The sequence below is a fragment of the Ursus arctos genome, unplaced genomic scaffold (assembly GCF_023065955.2).
Source record: "Ursus arctos isolate Adak ecotype North America unplaced genomic scaffold, UrsArc2.0 scaffold_7, whole genome shotgun sequence".
NCBI classification, from domain to species: Eukaryota; Metazoa; Chordata; class Mammalia; order Carnivora; family Ursidae; genus Ursus; species Ursus arctos.
The window spans coordinates 33,053,584-33,075,130 of NW_026623089.1; the positions used below are offsets into that span (position 1 = coordinate 33,053,584).

Here is a 21,547-nt window from a genome sequence, read left to right on the forward strand (position 1 = left end):
ACTTAAAAAAATACATATTAAAAAAAAAACTTAAGAAAAAATATAAATTCAGGGCACCTGGGTGGCTCAATCGTTAAGCATCTGCCTTTGGCTCAGGTCATGATCACAGCGCTCTGGGATTGAGCCCCACATCAGGCTCCCTGCTCAGCGGGAAGCCTGCTTCTCCCTCTCCCACTTCCCCTGCTTGTGTTCCCTCTCTCGCTGCCTCTCTCTCTCTGTCAAATAAATAAATAAAATCTTAAAAAAAAAAAAACATATATATATATATATATTCTAACAGTGGGCTTTGACTGTTTTCAACTTTTTCATTTACATTGTCTCTTAAAGTTCTTTAATTCTCTCCAATGCCCTGATGTACTGACAATGGTTTGTTCTTGTTGATTTCTGTGTACTTGGAATTAACTTTTTACAAAGTATGCAAATGGATATCAAAAATGTCATTGATAACCAAAGACAGAACTATCTCATATAAGTAACTTTTTCAAAACACTGAACACCCAAGTGCCAAACCTTTTAAAATTTCTCATGCAAATTTATACAAAACTGATCCCCAAATCTATCCCTGCCTTCTTAAATACAGGACAAGAAACAATTTGAGGGGTTTTTTTGGACAGCAGGATTAGTATCACTTCTGAACACGACTTCTGTATTTTGAACATGTATTTGATTTATCTGCAGGAAACCTGTTACCAAGCTTAACTAAATACTTAACAATTACTACAGCAAATGAAGAAAAAGTTGGAAGTGAAAGCCTGAGGCTTTCTCTCTTCAATGGGACAAAAAGTACTTGGCCTTAGTGCCGGGAATTCACAAGGGTTATTTTGGTGCTATCAGGTCTTTTATTGTGTTTAAATCACTACTCAATTTACAGGCATGAAGAGAGTTGTAGTCTGAAGTATTATGTTATTATTTCATGGAGATGTGCAAGGAAAGAGTAAACATACAAATATTTCTAGTCAGTACCGACACCACCTTTACTAAATAATTTTCATATAGACATTTTCCAAATTTTTGCCTGTGAATAAGACCACGAACTTTATCTTCAAAACTAGGAAGTATTCTATATTTCACAAATAAATTTGATTTAAAAATTCTGATTTTTGCAGTATATTTTTTATACTCTCTATGCATACAAGAAAAAGGCTTTTGTAAGTCATTTCCCTACTATTTCTCTCATATTAACTTAAAAAATACTTATCAAGCATTTCCTCTGTGTAAAATATTGTTTAGGTGCTACAGAAGAGACAATGAGTGGATAATAGTTCCTGACATAAAGGGATTAAATTCTAATAGCGGAAAGAAGGCAAGTCTTCAAACAGGTATAGTATATGACAAAATATAAACAGTACTATAAAAGTGGGACAAAGTATCCACATATGGTTAAGTGGAATTAGCAAATGCTTCATGAAGAGGTAGCATTAAAGATGCTTTTGGAAGAGATTCAGGATTTTTACAGTTATAAATGAAGCCAAGATAGAAAATAAAAGACAGATCCAGGACACAATGAATTTTCCACTCTGAACACCCATGTGAATAATGGTCAGAAATGTGTCTGGAAAGAGTCTGAGATAATTTCTTTTCATTAACCTGTCAAATTTTTACTTTAGATGAACAAGAGACTCCGAAGCTTTTCAACAGGGAAATACGATTAGACTGTGCCCTAGGAACAATAATCTGGCACTGATATGTATGATGAACTGAAGTGAGGAGACACTACTGGAAGAGGCTAATTAGAAAACAGTTATAATAACAAAGATCTGAATTTCAATAATAGGAATAGGAACAGAAAGGTTAGGAACATTTAAATTTCAAATGCTAGATGACACTTTTTTAAGGTAAGAACTTGTAAGAACTTTTTCTGCACAGTCAGAAAATATTTATGAGTTCCTATTCTGGCCATCAAGAGCTCACAACTGGAGGTGGAATGGAGCAACAAACACAGTAAAACGTAAAATATGATGAAGCCATGATAAAAGGTAAAAGCTGAGGCATTTCAGGAGAGCAATACTGGGTTTGGAGTGAAAAAGAAAAATCTGTACTAGGTCATCAATCATACTGGATTATGCACCGAGGTAGATTTCTACTAGTGGAGTTTGGGATAAGGTCTGTAGAGAAAAGGTGTTCGGGAAAAGCACAAATAGTCTTATAAGCAAGTAATAATAATAACTAATATTTTAAAGTGCTTATTATATGCCAGACACTTTTATAAATATTTTATGTATACTGTCTCATTTAATCTTCACAAAAATCTATAGGCACATTGACCTCATTTTACAGATGAGGAAAATATCTGCAAATTTTACCCTGTCATGCATGAGGTGACCACAGAGGTTTCCCAAAGCACTAAACTCACCACAGATGCACTGTAATATTAACTTTCACAATCAAGACCCAGGAAATCCTCCTGACTGCTTTACCAAAATAAGCACCATTACCTTCAAATGCAGGTTTCCACAAAACTACAATCATATGAAAAATAAGGCCCAAATAATTAGGATTACTATAGGTAACTAAGCAGAGAAAAATAAGCCTGCAGGAAGTTCACTATTATCTAATTCACATGCTAGCTTTGGCTTGTATTTACTTACCGACATGGCTGCATAATCTCTGCTGTTAGTCTGAGAAGGAAGTCAGCCGGGCAATCAAATAAAAAAGGAAAATGTATTCCAATAGCAGCAGAAGCAGTGTTCAAAGTAGCAAAATATACTACAAAACAAGCAAGCTGGCTCTGTGTGTTTGCTATAATTTAAAGGCATTAACTTATTACATACCTGTGATCATCATTTTATTTTGGGATTTGTATGTGAATTTTTACATCCACACCAATCAGATAAATCCTCCTCCAAACTTCTGTCTACCTAATCAAGTAGTCAGTATTAAAATACCAAGAACTTTTGCAGTTACTAAATGTCTGCTGAACCGGCAAATTTAGAAAACACCAACTCTTTGACAGGGTTCTTTGCTATAGAGCAGCTGTTCTCAAATTTTAATCAAAAAATGCAGATTTCTAAGCTCTGGAAATTTTAATTCAGTTAGGTATAGAGCCAAGCACTGGAATCTGAATTGTTAACAAGTATCTCTTCCTGCAAATGATTTTAATACCAAAGGAAATAAAATGTCTGTTTCTTTACAAATAAAAAACTGCACGATTCTGAAGATGTTTAGAAAGGATAAGCCAGGGGCGCCTGGGTAGCGCAGTCGTTAAAGCCTCTGCCTTCAACTCAGGGCGTGATCCCGGTGTTCCGGGATCGAGTCCCACATCAGGCTCCTCCGCTGGAAGCCTGCTTCTTCCTCTCCCACCCCCCTGCTGTGTTCCCTCTCTCACTGGCTATCTCTCTGTCACATAAATAAATAAAATCTTTAAAAAAAAAAAAAAAAAAAAAGAAAGGATAAGCCAGTAAGCTTCCACATAATCTGCCGCTATTGTTTAAAAGGAAATACTCAAGGAAAAATGGCACGTTAAATTATCTTATAATTAATCATGTAAATTTATTTTCTCCCCCAAAAGTGAATAACAACTCAAAGCAAAAAAACAAATCACTGGTCTCAATTTAAATATATATATGCTCCTGAAGTTCTGTACTAAATACATAGTACTAGCTTATTCCTTTAAAATATTCGGGATTTAATTAATTCCTTAAAATAATAAAGATTAATAAAATTAACTAAAATAGCCTGAAAATGCTGTTTAATTTTTAAGAACTATCTAATTTACTTTTCAAAATCTGAAAATAAACTATATAATATTTAAGCACTATTTACCTGAAACATGAACTTAACCTTATTATATTATGTCAATAAAATTCAAAATTTATTTATTAGTGGCAGTTGAACATCTGGTATAGCCTACATTGAAGGTGTCCCTCTGTGTGGGAGGCTGTCCTCTTCACCGAACACAATGAGTAAAAAAAAACAAACCGCAAGCAGGAATAGAGGAATAGCCTGCCTGATCATCCTAATTAACCCTAGTAAGCAGTGGGCTGGGAACTGTGCTAGCCAGACAATTCTCTCTTCTGGGAGACTGGACTAGACTCCAGATAATCTCTAAGTCCTTTCTAGATTTAACTTCCAATAAAAGTCAATAAAGTCAGGCAACAACATTTAACATGAATACCATGTAAGTCATAGGACTTGGTATGCTTTCATCATAGTTCACATCGTATCATTTTTATGACTTACAGGTAATAAATCAGATCAATGTGATTCATTACCATTATATATTTTAAAAATTAATATCCAAATAAGGAAAACCAATTTGTAAGCATATATATACAATATATGGTTATGCTTTCACTAGATAAGCACTAAAATGCATTCAAAGCTGCCTGTGCCATGATTTTAAAACTACAATCTGTATTTTTCATACAATTCTTTCTGGTGTCACATGAAAGAGAGGGTGATTAAAACCTCTGATTGTACAGTTGACTATTAAAATTCTCCTTTACAATTTTCAGTCAAGTAAAAAAGACATGTAAACCCACATACTTAACTCAGAAAAAAGTCTGAACGAAAGAATAAAGAACATAAAAGGGTAGGGCTAAAAGAGAAAATAAGGTGCCAAAACGAATAAATCTATGTTTAGGTTGGGACTTTACATCTGTATGAAATAATGATGCTTAGAAACACAATATTATATATAAGGCCCTTAGAGATGACCTAATCCAATCATTTTACTTCAAAGAGAAGGAAGCAGGTTGCTCAGAATCAAGATGGTAGACTAAGTTAATGTCTTTGCGTCCCATTGACCCTGAGATACAAGTGAAATAAAAAGCAGGGAACTGCAAAAAGGAATAAATGTTTAATAGCACAGGAAATGATTTCTGGAAGACAGAAAGCACATGAAACAGAAGAGAAAGACACTGCCCATTATCTGCTAACAGGGAACTACAGTGGAGCTGAGAGCCAGCTGTACATGAGAGGTCCAGAGTCGGCAGGTATGAAAAAGGACAGAAATGAAAAATGGGATGGAGGGGCATCTGGGTGGCTCAGTTGTTAAGCGTCTGCCTTTGGCTCAGGGCGTGATCCCGGCATTCTGGGATCGAGCCCCACATCAGGCTCAGACTCTGCTGGGAGCCTGCTTCTTCCTCTCCCATTCCCCCTGCTGTGTTCCCTCTCTTGCTAGCTGTTTCTCTCTCTCTGTCAAATAAATAAATAAAATCTTTAAAAAAAAGAAAGAAAGAAAGAAAAATGGGATGGAAAAATAGGGAAGGTCATTGAAGATTTCTTGAACAACTATGCCAATGATCCTTTAACTACAGAGCACAGGCAATTTCCATAATGAAAGAACATTTGAGGCTTCTGGTATAGATGGAAAGAAAGAGGGAGGGAAGGAGGAAGAGAGGAAAAAAGAGCTCTGCTCATTCTGGCATGGTGTAGTAATAATGGAAAGAGAGGCACAGAAGGCTACATAATTTATGAAGCTCAGTGCAAAAAGTAAATGTGGGGCCCTTTGTTCAAAAACTATTAAGAATTCCAAGAAAACAAGAAATGAACACCAAATCACATGCAGGACCCTTCTAAACCCATGTAACTGCATAGGTCACACATACATGAAGTTGGCCCTGAAGAGAGAAGGCCACAATCTCATGGTTAGCTCCATACCTGAGGTGAAGAATCCTAGGCAAAATGATTTTTAAAAAATTCCCAGTCGATTCCTACTCAGGAGAAAAGTTTACCAAAAAATAGGGTATTTACACAGTAGCAGAGTAAACTTGTATCAGCTCTCCAGGACTTCTTTGTTAAAAGAGAATGAGCAAAATAAAGAAGCAAAAAAACCTGTTCAAGGGTAACATAGATAATTTAAGAAACTGAAATACCTATCAAAAAAAAAAACACAAAACCCTCTAATATTCAGGAAGATTTGAAAGATAATATATTCATTTTTTTTTTTTTTAAAGAACAGTACCCTATGACAAAGGAACACTTAAAAACAGAAGTGGTTCGGGGCGCCTGGGTGGCTCAGTCGTTAAGCGTCTGCCTTCGGCCCAGGGCATGATCCCGGAGTCCTGGGATCGAGTCCCACATCGGGCTCCTCTGCTGGGAGCCTGCTTCTTCCTCTCCCACTCCCCCTGCTTGTGTTCCCTCTCTCGCTGGCTGTCTCTATCTCTGTCAAATAAAATAATAAAATCTTTAAAAAAGAAAAAAAAAACCAGAAGTGGTTCATTAGAAATTAAAAATTAACAAAATATTTTACAAAAGGACTGAAAAATAAAATTGGAAAAATCTCCCAAAACACAGAACAAAAAGTTAGATACTGTTTCTGACCAAATCATGTATCTTCATTTATTATTGGATATATATTTGTTTCTCACTTAAAGAAAGCATGTTTCAAAACTATATATGAAAATTAAAAATGCAAATTAAAGACTCAGTGGCACCAGATACATTTAGTAGGGAAGGAGACTATGGCCCTAAGCATAAAGAATTTACAAAGGATACTAAATTAGGCCATTAATAAGACACTTTTGGCTGGAAGCAAAAAATTAAGCCAACGGAAAAACCCTTCAAAGTAAACACCTAAAAAGGGAAACACCTTAAAAGGGAACTAGAAAGGGAAGTAGATACAGAAATAAAGATCAAATAACCATTTCCTCGTTTTCAAAGTGGTTCCTACTATAATTTTATTATTGAACATATACTCTGATTTATTTCTTGAGTTAATCAAAAGTAAATCATTTTTCTTTGGCAATGTGATTTTAAAATCTATACCAAATATAGTGCTATGCTAGTAAATGTTTAACAACAATTCTCTGGGAAAAAAGCCTTTATTCGTAAGATTTGCTGATTGCCATGGTCTATCTACTCCTTCCTATGGCTACCGATGTGATGTCACTGAATGCACAGCTGAGAAGAAATGTGCGCAATAGGCTCTCATAATAATTCCCACCACTATTTTAAAGCCATTTTCTCTCAGTAGGAAGGCATCTCTAATCTTAGAGTAAAAGATATGGGGAGAAACGATACTATTAACAGATATTCTTTGATTTTTTTTTTTTTAGAAGATTTCATTTATTTATCTGAGAGAGCGAGCATGAGCGCACAAGCAGAGGGAGGGGTGGAGGGAGAGGGGGAAGCAGACTCCCTGCTGAGTGGGTAGCCCTGTTGCCACCACAGGGCTTGATCCCAGGACCCCAATATCATGACCTGAGCCGGTCAGTCACTTAACCGACTGAGCCACCCAAGCGCCCCAATAGATATTCTGTTAATAAACAGCTTTTTAGGGGCGCCTGGGTGGCACAGCGGTTAAGCGTCTGCCTTCGGCTCAGGGCGTGATCCCGGCGTTATGGGATCGAGCCCCACATCAGGCTCCTCCGCTGTGAGCCTGCTTCTTCCTCTCCCGCTCCCCCTGCTTGTGTTCCTTCTCTCGCTGGCTGTTTCTATCTCTGTGAAAAAAATAAATAAAATCTTTAAAAAAAAAAAATAAACAGCTTTTTAGAGACATCTATTCTTAATAAAGATGCCAAAGATTATTCCTCATTATTCCTAAAAATCATGTCTATTTTTTATTATTATTCATCACAAGACTTCTATTAGTGCAGAAAACCAAAAGTTAAGCATATTTGAAAGCAAAGGAAAACATATCTTTCTTGGAAGAAAAGTTGGTGCTTACAGTTCAAACAGAAACAAGATTAGTTTATTTAACAACTCTAGAGTAATAGCAAATGTAAGCACAGAAAATTATATTATGGGTAAAAATAAAATAGAGGTCTGAGAAAGGAAGAAATATGAGCAAATTGAATCATGAATGCATGATCTTCTATTTACTTCTGTAAAAGATAATCATTCGTTACTATAAAATCTGGGTAAATTGGGTCCCCTTTGCAAATACACATATCAAGAAATTAAGGAGCCATTACCACTTATACATATCCTCTAGTGGTTGCAAATCAGTAAAATTTCCTTACTGAAACAAACACACGATTATTAGCATTTATGAAGAAAGGAAATATTCATTATTCTTTCTAGAAGCAGACCAGTGCTGGGTCTTTAGGTAATACATTCACAGTAAAATGTCAGAGTTCCATTTGGCAGTCTTCACGAAGAATAACTAGGTATGCTCAAGTTGCTCAACAACCTTTTCTATTTACATATGTGTAAGTGGTGAATGAATGTTTAATGCTTTTTGAAATTCCTTTGGTTTTAAATTTTCTAGCTAATACAAAATCTTATTTTAAAAAAATAGGACTTATAAATTAGACTTAAATTAAGTCTCATAATTGCGCAGAAGAAAATGACTTGAAAGTATGAAAGAAAATACATGTCAAAATGTTAACAGTGGTTATCCTTTGACAAGTTAACAGGTAATTTCTTTTTTCAAATGGTTTTTTTGTTTTGTTTTGTTGTTTTTAAAGATTTTCTTTATTTTACAGAGAGAGAGAGAGACAGCCAGCGAGAGAGGGAACACAGGCAAGGGGAGTGGGAGAGGAAGAAGCAGGCTCCCAGCAGAGGAGCCTGATGTGGGGCTCGATCCCAGGACTCTGAGATCACGCCCTGAGCCGAAGGCAGACGCTTAACGACTGAGCCACCCAGGTACCCCGTTAACAGGTAATTTTTATTTCTTCTAGACAGCTGCATTTCCTATTGTAAGAAAAAAAAATACTAGAAACAAGAAGGGTTACTTACACATCTGAAAGAGTAAAAACTGTTGATTTCAAGAATATTAATTTAGGGATGAAATAATATTTACTTCATGTACTAATCAGACTTCACTGGCATCTGTTAGCCATTATAAGCACTGTACTCAAGTTATAATTATTCATATAAATATGCTTTATAAAGTGAATATCTTTCAAAATTAAAGTTTTTAATGGCTACATAATGCAAAAGTAGAGAACTCAGAGCTAAATAATATCAAGCTAAAAATGTAGGCATAAATATAAGAAAAAAAAGTAAAGCATATTAAAATGAAACTAATACTATTAAAGGCCTTAAAACAGTAATAGAGGAAGAAAGGAGAAGAAAGGACAAAACTAACATTTATTAATAGTTCTTACTTTATGCCAAGCACCCTGCCAGGCAACTTTTTTACACACTATTTCAATTTATCCTATGATAGTCCTATAGGAAAATGGATTATGCCTATTTTGCAAAAGGTAAAAGGTTCAGAGGTTAAGCAACTTGCCAGGATCCCACAGCTAGTAAATTACAAATCCAAGGTTCAAACATAAATTGTTCTAACTCTAGAGCCCATCCTATGCTCTCCTCACTTCAGCAACCTGGCCCCCAAGAACAATAACAGATAAATGGGTTCTGCTTTAATTGAATCATAAAAAGGCAAGTTCCCCTGAGGCAGATAATGTATTTAACAGGGCAGCTTAACATTTTGGGTAATGGGGCAATACCAGTCATAACTGCAAAATACTGCCTATTTAGCTTGCTGTTGATTTCTATGGTCAGTAGAGAGCCTGGCTTCTCTGCTAGAGCAAGGGGAAATGCAGATGAGTAAGTATTTTAATATGGAAGCATATTAAATTACTTTACTTTTCCATTTCCTGCATAAACTTGAACTGGCTGAAACAGTGCAAGTGAAGAGAAACAGGTGAGGGACGTAGTATACCAATTCTCTCACTCATCCAACCCTACAAAGTATCTACAGTGAATATTATTGCTGGTCATGGAAATCCTACAGCTTTCTATAGCTACCACAATGTAGTTAAAAAGCGAAAATAACAAAGTTCTTTCCCTGGGCTCCATCAAAACCATTATGATCCATTAACTTCTATTGTTTTCACCTTGTGAGCAGAACACAAAATTCTATTGGTTGGATTATGACTTTTTTTGAACCAATGGAACCTTTACCAGGCAATATGGTCAGCAACTGCACATTATGATTATCTGTGATTGAGAAAATACTCTTCCGCAACAGTGGCAGGAACTGACAAAAAACTATGCAGTGAAGCTAGGAGTGGAGCTTTTAAACTAGGTGTTCTGTCTTACGTACTTTTTAGGGTTGAGGGGTGAAAGAGTCAGCTTTATCCCTCAGACTCAACTTTTGTGTCAAATTACTTGCACTAATGACCAACACTTGCACTATTTGAAAGAGTGGTCCTTGGTCTCACGGATCCCACTGACTCTAACTCACTGCACTGACTCTGAACAATGTCAAAACTAAGATAGATAGGGAACATGGCCACTACTTAACTCTTCATGTCTAAGTAGGATAGCTACTTCTGCGTAAGCTGACTGACTTGGGACTAAATGTGACAAATAATCTTCTGAAGCTTCTTTGAGAATGAAAGGAGTCAGAACCGGCCCCTCCCTCCATCTGGGTCCAAGGGTAACCTGAAACTAAGGAATCATTTTCAGCTTAAAATATTCAAATGGGGTGACTGGGTGGCTCAGTCAGGTAATTTGATTTTGGCTCAGGTCATGATCTCAGGGTTGTGAGATTGAGCCCCACGTCAGGATTCTCCCTCTCCCTTGACCTGCACTCCCATGCTCTCCCTCTCTAAAAAAACACATCAACAAAAACATTCAAATAAAAATGGTAGCTTATATAACATATACTGTTTAGAAAAATAATACATTTAATAATACTGCCTCTGTTCTTTGCTTAAAAGAAAACAATATAGTTGAATATACAGTTTCAGTGTTTCAGAGAATTAATATACTAAGCCATAATACAATTATCAATGCTAGCTAAAACTTATTATAGTCAATAATTTAATATTTTTGCTTGGAAATTATGTTTCTAGTTTATTCCTTGAATAAGAATATACAGTTGTTAGGTCCATTTTCTCTTTTCTTAGCTATGAACAATAATTTTCTATTTATTTGATCATACCCTATATTTATTGTTGTATTTGTTGGTGGCATTGTATAAAAGTTAATTTCCTTTACAGAAAAACTCTTGTTAGATGACATAAAAATCCAAAATGGCATAGGAAGAATCACCTAAAACTATACAAAATATCATAATAGATTACGAGTGATCTAGTTAGGCCAGGAGTCTGTTTCTCTCTGTGTTACCACAGGACACCTTGAGAAAGCAGGATTTCCTTCCAGATGTTAGCCTCTTGAAGTGACGTATTTGCCCTAACCATTTCTAACATATAAACTCTCTTAATTCTACCCAATTTATGCACAAAATTCCTCCCCATCACATTGTGCCAAGCTGTGAAACAGATAATGCAACATAAAAATATGATATGTGTATATCTGTGTATATGTGTGAGCACACACATATGTACATTCTTATAGATTGCTTTTGGCTGGAGATGTATACTGACAATGTGAATTCAAATTAACTCAAAAATTACTTAATACATAGTATATGAGGAATACTTTTTTAGAAATTAGTTGAAACAAGAATTAAACATATATACAGGTTCCCTTTCTCAACACAAGGACAGCAGATAGGAATATAATATAATCCCTGGGTAAGCTTCTAAAAGTTCTTTGGCACAGATCCACTATTAAAATCTCTTTAGGAAATTCTTCTATTTATTTCTTAGCAACACCTGCCTTCAACTATTCTAAATGGCCCTCTTACGATGGAGACAGAGTAAAAAAAAAAAGGAGAATAACTTTTTTTTTTTTTTTTTTTTTTCATTTTAAGCAGGAGAGATGGTTGGAGGCAGTTAGGTAGGCTTCAGATTAAATACTTTATTTTTGTGTTTACAGCTACACCTTTTCTTTCCTTTCTCTTTACATTTTATTATTTCAAACCAGGTTTGTTTGGGTTTTTTTCCCCCCTGTGTTCAGCTACATCTTATTATGAAATAGTCAACAAATTTTTTCCTATTTTATTTGTACAAAAACTATTCCACTCATGTTTTAATAGTAGTTCTATTATTTTTGAATATACCTAATGAAAAGCATTTCATCCCAACATAATCTCTTTGGTCTTTGCATTCCTCATGCAAAGAATCCAGTATTCCAGCCTATTCATACCCAATGTCCCTGGTATTTATATATTTTTTTAATGCTTCATCAATAGATTATTCAAAATATAGATGCACTCTGACTATATATCAGGATAGAACAATATTCTAGTTTTACTTTTAATCTCCGGCCTAAACATATCCAATAATTTCTTGGCCTTTCTAATTGGAAAAGTCATTGATTATATGAGAACTACTCCTAGTAGAGTTTATTTCAATTTAAGTCTACACTGAATTTCAGGGTTTTGTTTTGGTTTTGGTAGAAACAGAGTTGTAGTTATTTTGGTTAAAAGTCAAATAAATTAAAACTTGAAACAACTGGCTAAGTTAGAAGTCTTCACAAACGGATTTATAAGAATGGAAAGAAAACATTCAAGCTAGGAAGTTGGTTTGAACAAGTAAACCTAAAACTAAGATTAAATTCTAAGATATACTTTAGTAAGCAAAACTATAATACACTATTTTGAAATTTTTTATACTTACAGGCAAATGAGTAAACACTTGAAAGATGCTTCTCAAAAAATTAATAAGATCCATTAAATAACCACTAGCTCTTCCATCTGGCTCAGACATGGTCCAGTCATAATCAGCAAGCTGAACAAATTCATCAATTTTTTGATTAAGCTTGGTATATATTTCTCCTTCTGCTGCATGTCGGGCATCCTGATGAGGAACAAAACAATAAAAAACAAGAAATAGTTATAGAAGCAGATAACAGAAAAAGCTTTTTTAAAATTCTATAATTTATTTTATATTTTTCCTTGGTCTATTATTTTAGTCATTTATTTGAAGTCCAAGAAAACTACTGTTTTTTTTGGCTGATAGTAGTCTATTTGACTGACACCATACTCCCCCCCAACCTCATTATCACCTTTTCATCTTTATGTGGTAGGATAATTTATGAGTTATTAATTCTGAATTGTTCTCACAGCTTTAAGAAGTCCCTTAGGAGAAACAGAATGAAAAAACAGAACACAGAAGACCACCCCTGTCCACTGACTGAGAAAAATAAAGTCGGATGGTCACAGAAAAAATGGAATAGTTGCTGGTGTTTTAAGTTGAAGAGGAAAAAAAGAAAAGAAAAGAGATAGTTAACTTCTCAGAGGAGGAAAAAGAAAGGATGGGAATGATGCAAAAACACCACAGCAAAGATCTCCAAACATTCTCTCCTTCACAAAAGCAACAAGAAAACTAGGAAAAATTGTCAAAGTCAACTTTTCTAGAACTCTGGAAATTAATTCAAAACTTGCAGCAATCTAAGCAGTGTTCATTCAAGAAAAAGAGCTGTATCTTGGGGAGAAAACGAGCTCTACAGGGTTTTAATGTACCCTTATTTCCATTTTTCCTCCCCTGCTCCAGCTCCACAGTGTCCTTGAAAATCAACATCCCACAACTGTTTTATAAACCAATAGTCTGACAGTCATCAAAGGGGACCAAACGGGGTTGGAGATCCTTCAAAAGCACATTCCCAGAGAATTATCATTATTTCAACTATCTGATGGTTCCTTGGAAGACCCCACTTATGGGGATGTTTTAATTTTATTTAAATTGGGGCCTGTCCAGTGCAAAACATCTCTTCTCTGCGGACATTCATTGAAAATAATTAAAGGCAATTGTTTAACATCACATATGCCTGAGGCAGTGCATAACAGGGCACACAATCAGCTAACTAAAAAGCTTTTTAAAGGAAAAACTGGGGAATGAGATATCCATAGATAACTCTGAAAGGCTCCGACATAGTCCAGGGAATCTAGAAGACTATGTACATGTGTAGGGCTGTGCACCAACTCAGAAAAGACCACAGTCCAGAAGCAGAAGAAGACTCTGAACTCTCACCTATGACTGACCTTGAAGCCCTGTGCAAGCAGGAAGTGAAGGCTAAAGCAGAGTTGTCAAATTCCTGAGTGTTGAAGGTATGCCCCAATACACACAGAGTTCTTCAGCAAAGACTGGGGAACTTATTGGTTCCAGGATTCTAAGGAAATCTGTGTGCAATCATTAGCTCACCACAAAGCTAACCAAGCAGAGACTTCAGTGGTCACAGAGGAAAAAGAATATGGAGTTTATAGAATTAATTCAGAAAAGTCACAACCAGCCAACCACTAGGAAAAAACAACAAACAACAAACCTTGGGAAGAGAGGAGAATCTGATTTCCAGAATTACCACAATATATTATTTAAGTGTTGTGTTTTCAACAAAATTGTAAGTGACACAAAGTAACAAGAAAGTATGACCCACACACAGGGAAAAAAAAGCAATCAACAGAAACTCTTACTGAGGAGGTAGTCATCGGACTTATAAGACAAAGACTTTTTTTTTTAAAGATCTATTCTTTTTTCTTTTTTCCCCTGAGAGAGTGCATGAGCTGGGGCGGTGGGGGGTGGGGAAGCAGACTACCAATTGAGCAGGGAGCCTGAAACGGGGCTCAATCTCACAACCCTAAAATCATGACCTGAGCTGAAACCAAGAGTCAGGCACTTAACCAACTGAGCCACCGAGGTGCCCCAAGACAAAGACTTTAAATCAGCTATTTAAAATATGTCCAAAGAACTATAGGAAACCACATCTAAAGAACTAAAGGAAAATACAGCAATGCCTCAAAAAATAGAATATAAAAAAAAGACAAATTTTTTTAAAAATAGAAATTCTGCAATTGAAAAGTACAATAAATAAAATGAAAAAATTATTACAGGGGTTCAACAGATTTGAGCAGGCAGAAGAAAAAGATTTGATCAACAATATAAACAAACTAGACTTAACAGACATCCATAGAATATCCCACTCAAAAACAGTAGAGCTTGCTTTATTTTCCAAGTGCACATGGGATGTTATTGAGAATAGGGTGTATGTTAGGCCATAAAAAAAGCCTTAAATGGACTGAAATCATACAAAGTATGTATTTCAAACACAATGGAATGAAATTAGAAATTAGTAACAGAAGGACATTTGGGAAATTCACAAATATGTGGAAATTAAACAATAGTTCCATTACATAACCAACGGGTCAAAGAAGTAATCAAGATCAAAATCAGAAAATATTTTGAGATAAAACAAAAACAAAACAAACAGAAAAACACAATACCAAAACTAATGGGGCTTAAAGAAAGCAGTACTTAGGAAAAATTTACAGTATGCATGCCTATATAAAAAAAGAAATAAGATCTCAAATCAATCACCTAAACTTTCACCTTAAGAAACTAGAAAAAGAAGAAATGGTGATTGTGGGTTCTCACTCAGACAACAGTACTCTGAAAGAATGGCATGAGGGAGACTGGGGAACTGCAGACTAGGCATTGTGGTCTTTGGAACCAAGGCACAAGATCCCCATTTCTAAGTTTTCTCTTAAAGACTCAAATAAATTTATGGAGCATCTTGAAACTTAAAACTGGAACGATCTCTGCCTTTCTCTCAGGTTTTTTTGTTTTTTTGGGTTTTTGGGGGGAGTGCTGCACAAGCCCCTGGAATACTTTGTACAAACACCTTAAGGAAGATGAACAACTTACCATCCTGAACAGTAAAGCATGAGAGCTAAATTTAATTTGATTTGGGGGGTTGGGGTTGACAATGTAACACTTCTGACAAAACTAATACCTATTTAGATTTTTGACTAAGAGGAGACTTCAGTATCACTAACCATTAGTAGTCACATACTCTATTTGAATGTGGTTTAATCTAATATACAGTTTATTTCATGTCTATGAAAAAGATCACTATAAGACTACATTGAGATGAGTAAGACTGCTTCCACCCTCAAGGATATCACAATCCAGGGAGAGATACAATACTGTCGCCCCTCCTTAACTTACAGTTTCACTTTCTGCAGTTACCCACAGTTAGCCACAGTCCAGAAGCAGAAGCTCCTCCTCTGACATACCACCAGATGGTCAACAGCAGCCTAACACTATGTCACAATGCCTACATCATTCACCTTACTCCCTCTCATCACATCAGCATTTTATCATCTCACATCATCACAAAAAGAAGGGGAGGTACAGGGTAAGTATAATAAGGTATTTTGAGAGAGAAAGACCACATTCACATACTTTTTACTGCAGTACACTGTTATAATTGTTCTATTTTATTATTAGGTATTAATCTTTTACTGTGCCTAACTTATAACTTAAACTTTATCACAGCTATGATATATAGGAGAAAACAATACATATAGGGTTTGGTACTATTCAAGGTTTCAAGCATCCACTAGGCACGGTTGTATCACAAAATATGACGAGTGCTGCAGTACAGGTTTAACAAAGCATCCTGAGTAAACAAAAAAGGAAATAATTACTACTTATTTGATTAAAATCTTGATGGAGAGGATGTCAGGGACCTTTACTAGGTATTTTGGTTTGTGTGCCTTAAGAAATTTTCAGGAGAACACGTAAGAGAAGGTAAACGTGAACATTCAAAATGTGCCATTTTCACATTTTGATGCTTTTTCACCTCCCTCCCCAATTTTCACAATATCTAACCACTTGCTACTCACTGCCACACTGGACTGAAAGAAAAGCAACTACTGGTACTCATCTTCCCATCTGCATGCCTGTTTTCATAGCATGATTAGAATGGGAATACCAAGAAAGATTCTTCTTCTCTCCCCACTCAGAGACCTAATACAAATTGGACATAGACAATACAAACTTTGCACAGCGTCTCTCCTAAACTACAGAATAAAGTAAAAATAAACACTACGTTATGTAAAACAGGAATTTAAGATAAGCTAATATTAATGTCATTGACTGAAATTTTACTGAAGCACTACTACCTATGTGAGTAGCAAATTAGTTCTGACCCAAAATAGTTATTTCTAGGAACTTAACCTGTTAGTATCTATTAAAATTTTTAAGGCAATACAAATTTACTCAGAAAAACCTGAAGACTGAGAAGCTTAACATCAGCGCTTATCAAGAACACATTATTGGCCACTATAAATTTGGTACTCTGAGTAATGTAGCTACAAAACATCCATTGACAACTACACTCCATTAAAACAGGAAATTTGTGTCTGTTTTTGTTCACCTAGAATACTGCTTGCAAAAGAGTAGGCAATAGATGAGTACTTGCTAAAATTCCCGCCTTTAAGTTTATATATAACCTAGTTGGAAAAGAAAACTACCGCAAATAAAACAAGCACAGAATGAATCAATACTAACAAATTAGTGCTGGGTATATGTCTAGTAATAGTATAGCAAAAAAGGAGAGACCATGTGGGCTGGAAAAGAGCTTTATGCCACTTGCTGATCCAGTTACTATTACTGAGTAACAAGCTACCCCAAATCTTAGTGGCTTAAAATAACAAGCATTTTATTATGCTTAAAGGTTCTAGTGGTTAGAAATGCAGACAGGGAACAGTGCAGATAACTTTGCTCCACTACATCTAAGACCTCAGCTGGGGGTTGGAATCATCTGGAGGTTCTGGCACCTGGGATGGGTAGCCTGGCTTGGCTTCCTCACAACACAGTGGCTGCAGGGTACCTGGCCTTCTTACATGGCACCTCAGGCCTCCAAGCATGTGTGTTCCATGCCTGGAATAACTAGAATAAGGTGGAAGTGCCATTGCCATTTAAATCCTAGCCTCAGAAGTCTCACAACATTATTTCCACTGTACCCTACTAGTTAAAGCAGTCGCCAGCTGGCCCAGATTCAAGGGGAGGGGACACAGATCCCTACTTTTCCATAAGAGAAGTGTCAAGGAATCTGAAGCCATTTTAAAAATCACCATCTTCAATAAATAAATAAATAAATAAATAAATAAATAAATAAATATCACCATCTTACTAATAATGAATAATGGAGAAATGGCCCATAAAGAATATGCACTATGGGTTTGAGAAAACAGGATGCGTTTGAGAAAACGGGATGGTTTGATTTCCACTTATCTTTACATCTTGAGCAGATTACTTTTGTAAATCCTATTTTTCTCATCTATGAAAAGAGAATCATCATCACAACCTCGGAGTGCTGTTTCGAGCGATCTTCTGTAATTAATGTAATATACCTAACAGTACTTGGCAGCCAGGTGTTCAAAAAAAAAAATGCTTGTTTCCCTATACTCGTTAGTGTTGGGTACCTCGTAATGCTCAACAAATGCTTACTGAGTGAACTGCATGGAAACAACCAGCAAATTGAAACCCCAAGCCATCCAAATTGCCCAAGTTAGCTTAACTTACTGTTAGCTACCTACATGTAACGGAGAAAAACATCAGGTATTAAACATTCACAGGATTTTTTTTTTAATGAAATGGGAGAGAAATGAAAAAGGGGGTCACATTTAATGTGCATTAGCCACGGCAGTAATATATATCTCTAACACACCAGCATTGGGAACAGATATCCAAGATGGCAAATGCTTAGAGCCCACAGAACTACACCATAACACATTTTTATTGATACCACTTAAATGCCAATTTCTCAAAACAATATAAATGTTTATTTACCACTTTGCATTTTGCCCCAGTGTTCACAATCAGCTCACTCTACTTCGTGTCTCACTACCATTACGGAATCTTTTTTTTTTTTTTTTTAAGATTTTATTTATTTATTTCTCAGAGAGAGAGCAAGCAAGCGAACACAAGCAGGTGGAGTGATAGGGAAAGCAGGTGGAGTGATAGGGAGAGCAGGCGGAGGGAGAAGTAGGCTCCCTGCTGAGCAAGGAGCCCAATGCAGGACTTGATCCTAAGACCCTGGGATCATGACCTGAGCCAAAGGCAGATGCTTAACCGACTGAGCCACCTAGGTGTCCCACCATTACCGAATCTAAGCAGATAAATATAGATCACTATAGAGATGAAGCTAGACTGCTATTCCAGAAGGCAGCCTAAAACTCAGAACCCTCTAGTTATTCCATAATACTCAGCACACTTTCTTTCTATCACAAGGCAAAGACAACTTGGAGTCTGATGGCCCCTATCCTTTACTACACCTATCTGTACTCAAACTGCTCTATATGATTTTTCTTGCTTTTCTGGGATGCCTCTCACATAGGCAGGAAGGGAAAGAGATGTCTGACAAAATTTTAAAAATCAGTTTCAAGAGACTCCTCTCCTTCAAACTCATAGAGCTAAAGTACTTGGTAAAACTTTATATATATAAATTTTTAAATGGCTATACCTTTAAAATCCAAGTTTATTATTTATTTATTTAGTAATCTCTACACCCAACATGGGACTCGAACTCACAATCCCAAGATTAAGAGTTGCATGCTCTTCTGACTGAGCCAGCCAGACTCCCCAGTGATACACTTGATTACCCTTTTTACTATATAGAATTTTATTAAAATAAAGAAGATATTATTTCACATTTTCCTGGATTTTTTAAAAGCAATTTGGGACAATTAAAACACTAACCAAAAGTTGAGATGGAGAGAGAAACCAAATACCTAGAAATTTTGAAGTCATGAGGGAAAAACCCTGTATGTATCTGACGAAAGAAAAATTATAAGAATGATGATGAAACCATTCACATTATAGTGGAATAAATTTATTATAATTATATGCTTTCTGGATAAAGTGATTCAAAGCCCACTAATTTTCTGAAAAGGAACTAAGAAAAATAAACCACAAATTTATTTATTCCTTTTTGTTGTTACTATCTAGAGCTCTGCTAATTACAGTTGACCACTGAACAACACGGGTTTAAACTGCATGGGTTTGCTTATATACAATTTTTAAAAAATAAACATATATACAGTACTGTAAATGTATTTTCTTATGATTTTTCTTAGTATTTTCCTTTTTCTAGCTTACTTTATTGTAAGAATACAGTATATAATACATATAACATGCAAAATATATGTTAACTGACTGTTATCATTAAGGCTTCCTGTTAACAGTAGGCTATTAGTTAAGTTTGGGCGAAGTCAAAAGTTACATGGATTTTTGGGTGCCTGACTGGCTCAGTTGGTAGAGCATGCGACTTTTGATCTTGGGGTCACGAATTCAAGCCCCACATTGGATGTAGAGCTTATTTAAAAAAAATTTATACATGGATTTTTAACTGTGGGGAGGGGGTGGGGGGTGGGGGGAGCTCAGCATCCCTAACCCCTATATTGTTGAAGTCAGCTATAATCTATTTTTTTGAAATGATGCCAAGAGCAGGTTCCACTTTTCCCAAAAACTATCCAAGTTAAGATGACTTTTCTCAACATAATAAATGTAATTTGGGGTAGGGGTATTTATATTTTTTAAAAGTTCATTAGCACTTTCCACAGGGTATAATAGCAAACAAAGAAATCTGAGGCAGTAGGTAGCTGTGCTATGTGAAAGAAAAATTTCAGACAGTAGTCTTAGGCAGGAACATGTTATAAATTCAACACCTGAAAGAACCTTGCTAAGGGTTAAGGATTCTGCTTGCTTTGTAATTCAGGCAAAGATAATCATTAGAAAACATGTACATGAACACATGAACTGACTCACTACATTTTATTTTCAAAGAACAAGAGCAAGGAAAGAAACAAAAAGTTTTCATTGTAACTTTTCTTGTATTTATACACGAGAATACACAATTATTTAAGACATTTCTAAAAATTATTTCTAACTGTAATTTAGACACTAAGAAAATTAGTTTGGACTTCCTAGTAAGTTCTACCATAGTTGAAACCAAAATACTCTCAATCCTATGACCTCACCAAAAAGTCAGGAAAAGATCAACTAACTCCTAAATTAATTTTTAAAAAAGATTTAGCTTATAAACAAAGCAATTAATTCTTCCTCTGCTTGTTAAAGAAACAGCGCCCTCTGGAGGCAGAAATCTAGCATAATTTGAGAACTATTTTTCATTTCAATATGTTAAGAATTAAATGTTATCATACTATCAGTGGTTTTCAGCCACAGGTGTGCAACAGAGCTACCTAAGGAATTTTTAAAAACATATACATACACAAACTCCAGCCCAGACCTCCTGGAACATGAACATGTGCGTTTTACATAGAAGTTAAGTCATACTAGCTAAACATTTTAGGAAACATCTATGATTTAGTGTCTATCACCCATTGCCCCTTCTTGGAACAGTCCCCAATGTATTTTGGAAAATCACTGTCCCCTTCCACAGCTCTATCTGATCTAGATTGGACTGAACCTATATCTAGCCCCAAGGATGAATCCTGATGAATTTAGGTCAATTAGCAATTATCACCCTCTTACCCACAGGGTGTTCCATAGCAGCTAGTAGAGGGACCCACTTACTCTTCCTCTAGACGACAGGGCATGAGGATATAAGGTTTGGAACTGTAACTGGGCAGCCATTTTGTTATCAGAAAGAGAGAGCCTACAGCTGCTGGGGCACCACGTACAGCCTGACGATGAGGCCAATATTACCAAGAAGAGCTGAAGGAGGAATAGAGAAACTGGGTCCTTCGTGACATCTGCTGAGCAATGGGCTTCAGCCTCACATGAAATCTTGCCTATTCTTGGAATTCCAGGTACATTTAGCTAAAAATTTCCCTTTATTGTTTAAGGCAGTATGAGTTGGTTTTTCTGTCAGTTCTTGTCAATTTTCTGTTAACAGCCCTGATTAATACAAGTATCTTATTTAAAACATTTTATTCGATATGTCAAAAAAAAAAAAAGGTTAACATGTAATATCACTCACTTGGAGCAAGGGAAACATTTCTTGACATTTTTCTGATCCTTAAAAATTTAAGCCAGAAATGAAGTTGGGGCTGTCA

At 35.8% G+C, this 21,547-nt stretch overlaps 1 protein-coding gene across 4 annotated transcripts in view; it reads right to left on the minus strand.

Annotated features, from left to right (window-relative positions):
• EXOC6 (exocyst complex component 6) overlaps window positions 1-21,547 on the minus strand; it is a 344,161-nt gene that overhangs the window by 61,019 nt on the left and 261,595 nt on the right. For all 4 annotated transcript variants that reach the window (XM_048218941.2, XM_026481664.4, XM_026481663.4 and 1 more), the window contains one exon: window positions 12,366-12,545. In XM_048218941.2, coding sequence (XP_048074898.1) covers window positions 12,366-12,545 — 180 coding nt within the window. The remainder of the gene's footprint in view (window positions 1-12,365; window positions 12,546-21,547) is intronic.